General features: G+C 36.8%; 2 protein-coding genes across 3 annotated transcripts in view; both read left to right on the top strand.

Annotated features, from left to right (window-relative positions):
• Positions 1-3,456: 3,456 nt before the first annotated feature.
• Positions 3,457-6,232, top strand: LOC104812108 (glycerophosphodiester phosphodiesterase GDPD6). Its single transcript, XM_010539094.1, has 8 exons — positions 3,457-3,685; positions 4,241-4,419; positions 4,598-4,781; positions 4,888-4,962; positions 5,055-5,164; positions 5,267-5,485; positions 5,611-5,766; positions 5,861-6,232. The coding sequence occupies exons 1-8, from the start codon at positions 3,673-3,675 to the stop codon at positions 6,107-6,109; spliced, it is 1,185 nt and encodes a 394-aa protein (XP_010537396.1). The 5' UTR covers positions 3,457-3,672; the 3' UTR covers positions 6,110-6,232.
• A 360-nt stretch (positions 6,233-6,592) lies between these two features.
• Positions 6,593-7,340, top strand: part of LOC104812107 (glycine-rich RNA-binding protein 5, mitochondrial-like) — a 2,060-nt gene continuing 1,312 nt past the window's right edge. Inside the window, exons 1-2 of one of the 2 annotated variants that reach the window (XM_010539092.2) lie at positions 6,593-6,687; positions 7,273-7,336. In XM_010539092.2, coding sequence (XP_010537394.1) covers positions 7,293-7,336 — 44 coding nt within the window. In that variant the 5' untranslated portion in view covers positions 6,593-6,687; positions 7,273-7,292. The other variant, XM_010539093.2, reaches the window with a different exon arrangement.

The raw sequence follows: 7,340 nt of genomic DNA, 5'->3' as shown, positions 1-7,340 counted from the left end.
TTGAAAAAAAAAATTAAACAAAAAAGACTTTTTCACATGGCATAAGACACAAAAACCCTCAAATATTTATGAAAAGACCAAAAACCCTTGTATTAAATTTAAAAAAAAACTAAAGTAAAAAAAAAAGAAAAAGAAACGATGAAATGGTGAAATAGTAATCTCTCTCCTCACTCACATCTTCACTCTCCTCACTCACATCTCAACGCTCTCTCTCTCCTCTAACTTACGATTTTCTCTATCTCTCTCCTCACTCATGTCTCAACGCTCTCTCTTTCCTCTAATTTAGACAAGGAGAAGATTTTCCATTGCGTAAGCCGACGCTCCAAACCCGAGGACAAAAGCAATCACGGTCTACAGGATAGAATAGAACCCTAATTTCTGGAGCTGTCATCTTTCAGTTTTCTGAAAGTTTTTAGACTAGAGGTTATAGATGAGAGAAGCTAAGCGGTAACAGTTGCATATATTCGAAACCATGGGAAGAACTCGGTGGTGGGCTTGGTTTGGAGTTCTTGAGTTTTCGGCGGATCTATGTCGGAGGAGGCGATTCCATGCAAACAGGTAAGAAAGGTGAAGAAGGTGATTCGAGTTCCTCCTCTATACATGAACCTCCTTCTCGCCAATGCACAAAATCTCTTGAAAGAGAAGTATTCAACGTCCTTCCACTGTGACGATGGAATTTGTGAGGAGGATTTCTAATGACTGAATGCATTACAGAGTCCAAGTTTCTAGAAAGGGCTTCTGTCACACGGAATATAGATCACATATATTGTAAGATTACATAGTCACATGGTCACACGGTCACATGGTCACATGGTCACACGGTCACATAGTCACACGGTCACACGGTCACATGGTCACATGGTCACACGGTCACATGGTCACAGTCACATAGTCACACAGTCACATAGTTACATTGTCACACGGCCACAGTGTCACACAGTGATATCTGAATAATATTGCTGACATATGTTATTTTGTTTTGTAGCGCATGGAAGAGGCGATGTATAAACTCCGAACCCGTATTATAAAGCATTCCATGACCTATATAGGATGCAATTACTTGGTGTGTGATACCATGTTCATAGAGTTGATCAACGCATGAGTAGAATCGGGAGACATGACAACTTTGGGCGATCTAGAATCACACTAACGGAAGAAGAAAGCATGAACTTTTATTTTTCTAAATGCTTTTTTTATATTATTTTGAACCCTAACTATGATCTCTTTTTATTTTTTTACTAGTATCCTAAATTATGAATTTTTATTTTTGGTTTTTGTTTATTAAAAAACTGAACTTATTTATGTTTTAGAGAAAAATCTAAGTTAAAATTGTTGTAGGAAAAATCTAGGTTGAGACTCACCGAATAGAAATCTATGTCGCTTTTCTGACGAATTCTTCGTGTGGATTCTGTAACACATTTCGGTTACAATATATCACAATGGATCACAACTAGTCACATGGTTCGATCTATGAGATTTTTTCAGTTTAATCATTGTGGATGCTTTAACATCTTTCACATGTCTACTTTTGTATTATTTTTAACATTAAAATATGATCTATGCGATCTGTGGTATTATTTTTAATACAAATCTGAACTTTTTAATGTTTTACAAAAAATTCTGGGTTGAAAATGTTGTAGATAAAAATTTGGAATTAAAAATTGAGAGGAAAAAAATATAGGGTTAAAAGAGAAATTATATAGGGTTGAATATTCAACTTGGGCCCCACGTTAAAAGAAAAAAATAGAAATAATGATTGTGGACCCTACGAAACATAAAAATCTGGAGAAATCTGACTAGTTCTTCATGTGGGTCCCACATCACATTTCGGTCACAATGGGTCACAGTCGGTCACAACCGGTCACAACCTTCGATCCATGCGATTTTTGTCAATTTAATTACTCTACAACGTCACACATATCTCATAAGTCTATTCTCTATTGTTTCGAACATTAGAATACGGTTTTTGCGATTTTTATGTTTCAAAATTGTTCTTCCAAATGTGTTTCTATATATTTCATAGTGTTTTATGAGTGTTTTTGACAAATTTGGGATATTTCTTCTATAAACCCCTTAAAATATTCTGAAAATTTCTCACATACACTATATATTTGATATATAGACCCTGATAAATCACTCCAAAGCTTAAAAATTAAATTTGGGTCTATATTTATCAACACATTTCGGTCACGGGTCACAGTCGGTCACAATGGTCACACAGTGTAAAATTGCACTTCGGTCACACGGTCACATGCTGGTCACAATGAGTCACAACGTTGGCTCATGTGAGTCAATTTATTTAGTGTACAACACGAGTCAGATATATGCGAAAATACAAGGTTAAAAGTACAATATTAATTAATATGGTACAGACACAATATTATCCAAAAATTTTAACACATTATTGTACAAACACATTACAAAATTATTAGGGTCTTTGGATATTATTGTACAAATGGTTTGTAATACGTTAGTATACAAATATACCACACAATTATTATAGAAATTCTGGTTATTTTTTCACTCTAAATTAGTTGTTCTCTCCTCATAATATACATCATCTCGTTTTCCACTATGTTCAACAATACTTCCATGAGCAAAATTATAGGTTGTGACCGAAATATACTACAAACGAAGGAACTGCGGAAAGAACAACAACTAGAAGAAAAAAACCACAAAAGCATCAATGTGCATGGAAAAAAATCGGGATTTCCACATTAGCTTACATATTTTTAGTTTTCTCATTGATTTTCCTTTGATTTCATCCAATTTCTGCAAATTTTTAGGACAAAATATCAAGATAACTAGGAGAGATAAAATATAGAAGAGAGAGAAAGCTCAATCGAAAATAATGGCGGAAGGAGAGAGGAACGTGCAAAAAATGGGAGGAGAGAGAAATTTTAGAAAAAAAGAAAATTTTATTTTTTATTTTTTTAATTAAAAAATTAAAAAGGGGAGGAGAGAGAAACTCCATAAAAAGGGAAAATTTTGTTTTTTTATTTTTTTAATTAAAAAATTATATCTTAAGGGTATTTTGGTAATATGTTATTGAAGAGGGTAGATTGGAAGTTGAAATTTTTTTTTAAAATGAAGAGGGTAGTAGGAGAAGTGCTTCTAGCACATTAAGGATAATTTGGAAGTTGCCCCCAATTATGAGTGCTCATATCATTAATCACATTAAAATTTAATTGAATTTATAAATAATTAGATAAGTTTCAACTTTGAAAGGGAATGCATATTAACATGAGAAACAAAGGATTTTAAAACAATAATGTTAAATAACATCGATGTTAGTTTGAAAATTCTGATTGAATTAATTTAAAAGATATTGTTTTAATATAGAAACAATATTTTAAAAATCATGTATTTATATTTTAAATTTAAATGATTTGGAATTTTTTTATGGGTTTTTAAATAGTATTTTCCATGTATATACTACAGGCCGTTCATCTTTCTAACGTGTACAGTGATACAACCTCTGCACGGAATATCCCTCGGCATATGAACCATAGATTCGCGCGACATCGACGAACCAAATCAGGTCAATGATCCCAACGCTGACATAAATAGCATCCGAAATTTCTCTTCCCGTTTTGTATTAATGCGCAAAACCCCCCATTGTCCGGGAGAAGGAACTTCAAGCTTGTCGGATTGGAGATTCAGAGTCCATCCATGGGTTTTGCGAGTAAAGTTTCATAATTTCCACTCTAATCTGGGTTTCAATGCTTATACTTTTCATGGGTTATTTTCTCTTTTTGTGATTTCTGTATCTGGGTTTTGCCTCCTTTTGATTGTTATATGTTCATATCGATTTGATTGACTTCTTCTGCATCATCGTGTGGGGTTTCTGCGAAATTACCTGGATTTGGTTTCTTCCTTTTTCATCTTGGCGTGATTTTGAAGAAATGCCGTAGGATTTACGGCTGAAATAAGTTCTTGGGATCGTAGGGTTTAGGATCTGATCTTCGTTTCATCCAGATTCATGAATGGAGGTTTGAAAATCGGTGTAGATCATCAGTAGTATCTTGGACTATTACCCTCAGATTATGATCAGACCGTTTTCGGATAAGCCAATGTTTGGATTGGCGTCTGTTGAATATGAATTCTGTTTGGGCTTTTCACTGAAAGGTTCATGGATTCGTCTGTTGTTATTGCAGCTTCATCGGTATATTTTACAATACCGATTTGCGTTTGTTATGTAAATGCAAACTGACGAAAGTTCGTATCTTTGATCCTACAGAACTCCTGCCCTTGCTATGGCTCTCTCTTCTTGTTTCATGTGACGGGAGGCCGTTATACCCTCTCCCCGGAAAAGGGTTCAATGGCGTTAAGCCGCCATTACAGACTTCTCGTCCCTATAACATCGCTCATAGAGGCTCCCATGGAGAGATCCCCGAGGAAACTGCACCTGCTTACTTGGTAAGCGCAGTAATGGTTTTGGTAAATGGATTAGTTCATGCATTTTCGCCTTTGAAACACGGATTCAAACAAGCTTACCTGACCCGAGTTTACGAGGGCGAGAATCAGCTGGAGTGTTGCTTTATGTCTCTTCTTGCTCTGAATACTTTTGTCTAAGGATTTGTTCATTTGCTTGCAGAGAGCCATTGAAGAGGGGGCAGATTTCATAGAGACGGATATTCTGTCATCCAAAGATGGTGTTCTTATATGTTTCCATGACGTTATCCTCGATGATACAACTGATGTTTCCGAGCACAAGGAGTTTGCAGATCGTAAAAGGACATACGAGGTTCAAGGGTCAAATGTTACGGGATTTTTCACTGGTACTGAACCAAATTCCCTCCCGAGTTCTCTTTGTCCTCAGTTGTTCTTATGGGTTTGTTTTGAACTCGTATTTCGCTAACTTGGTCCTGTTTTGATGTATTTCAGTTGATTTTACACTCGAAGAGCTGAAGAAACTTCGTACGAAGCAGAGATATTCTTTCCGGGATCAGCAATACAACGGTTAGACAGTCTATTCTGGTTTTCGTTGTAACATCTACCGTGATCTAAAAAACAATATTTAACCGTGGTTGTTCTCTTGTTTATAACTTCAGGAAAATTCCCTATCATTACTTTTGAAGAATTCATCGCCATTGCTCTGGATGCTCCAAGGGTTGTCGGAATATATCCCGAGATAAAAAATCCAGTCTTCATCAACCAGCGCGTGAGTTTCCTTTCCTCGATGAATTCCATCTCCCGAAACTTAGCCCCGAGAAAAATACCTGTACCTAATACTACTACATTGCCTATACTTACATACCTGCAGATAAAATGGCTCGGCGGTAAGAAATTCGAGGATAAATTCGTGGAGACTCTGAAGAAATACGGATATAAAGGCACGTATTTGTCCAAGAGTTGGTTGAGAAAACCGGTATTTATTCAGTCATTCGCCCCGAGCTCACTTGTGTACATATCGAAATTGACAAACTCGCCGAAAGTTTTCCTAATCGACGACATTACCATGCCGACCCAAGACACTAACCAGGTTTGTCCTCTGTTTCGTTCTTCTGTTCCAATAAAAACATGCTGTCTGTTTCATCAGAATCTGTATGCTATTATCGAAGCACTTACCGAGAGTTCTTGCTCGAAAACTCTATTCCCGGAGAGCAGACGTACTCGGAGATCACATCCGATGCATATTTCAGCTACATCAAAGAATATGTTGTCGGGATTGGACCGTGGAAAGATACCATCGTTCCCGTACAGAACAACTATATGCAGACACCATCCGACTTAGTCAGAAGAGCTCACGCTCATAAACTACAGGTATGCGTATACGCTTCTCTTGGGCTTCTACACGGTATCGGGTATAAACTCGTTAACCTTTTTCTCGGTGCGATCGTTTGTGATGCAAACCCAGGTGCATCCGTACACATACAGGAATGAGAACCAGTACCTGCACTTCAACTTCAGCCAAGATCCGTACAAGGAGTACGGTTACTGGATTAACGAGATCGGGGTTGACGGGCTATTCACCGATTTCACGGGCAGTCTCCATAGCTTTCAAGAATGGACGACGTCCCGACGACGACGGGGGGCAGAAGATGGAGAGGAGTCGAGGCTCTTGCGTCAGATTGCTTCATTGGTGGCTCCATATGTACGTCATTGAGCTGATGTGTGTATATATTTTGCTTTGAGCTCTGCAACTGAGTCAGCATCCTTGGCTGTTGGAACATTGTTCTCAAGAGCTTGATTTCTTGTCTGTACACACAAAAAAAAAAGACATTTAATAATTAATATTCACATGGAAAAGGGGAAAAATAAACAATAGTTATACCAGTAGATTAAAAGGATGCAAAATATAAAAAGGGTAAAATTTATGAATTTTCATAATCCTTTTAAATATTGCAAAAACACACATGATATAATTTTAGGAAAATTATACGGGATGTGTGAAAATTTTAGGAAAAATTTCCAAATTTTTTATATAATTTTTAAAATTTTAAATATGTAATATCTATGAGATATGGATAGCAGCTTCCTTGTTTATTTGATATTTTCTCTGTGGAAGTTTTTTTTTGTAAAATAAAAATTATTCTATCAACGGCCAAGATCATACAGAGAGCGAAATCAACGGATGAGACCGTCTTCAGACGAAACACCTCTTACATAAACCGTCTTCCGTACGGTCTGGGTTTCTCGCTTCTGCAGAACAGGTCTGCCCCGATAAACCCTAGGGAAAACCCGGTAAATCCCTCCTCTTAAAGTTTTCCCTTTTTTTTTCTGGTTTCAATCTGATATTCCGAAATCTGAGATCGTCTTCCAACCCTTTTTTGCTTGTTGTTTCTCGTTCTGGATTCCGATTTCCTCTCGATTATTGTTCATGCGTAGTGTTTCTGCAGTATCTCTAGGGTTCGTCTTCTAGTCTTTTAAATGTTTTCTTTGTGTTTCACTGCCCTGCCGTGTGCAATTGTATTACATCTGGATCGATCAGAAATCGGGATTATTGAGTTGACTCTGTGAGCTTTGGTTCGATCTTATGATTATGATTGGAGACAACATTTCTGAATCTGGTTCGATTCCGTATAATGTTGCATCTGATAGCAAGTAGGTGTGGTTGATCTTTTGTCGGATTTTGAATTCGTAGTGTAGAGGCAACGGGACTTGACGGAGAAATTCACAAGCTTTGTTTCTGTATTCCACATGATTTAATGTCGATAAGATGCTTCATTTTTCCCATTTGAATTGATGGGTATTGCGTTTATGCAAAATTCTTTCTCAAGTTGATAACTTTGGTTCTTTCTCTAACCAGTGAGTGATAATTCTATGTAGGTTGATTTCAGGATACGAATATGAAGTACATGGATTTCTTTAGTAAAGTTGGGAATATACTCGGGAAG

The sequence above is a fragment of the Tarenaya hassleriana genome, unplaced genomic scaffold (assembly GCF_000463585.1).
Source record: "Tarenaya hassleriana unplaced genomic scaffold, ASM46358v1 Cleome2, whole genome shotgun sequence".
Classification (NCBI taxonomy): domain Eukaryota; kingdom Viridiplantae; phylum Streptophyta; class Magnoliopsida; order Brassicales; family Cleomaceae; genus Tarenaya; species Tarenaya hassleriana.
This window is presented reverse-complemented; position numbering and strand designations above follow the sequence as displayed.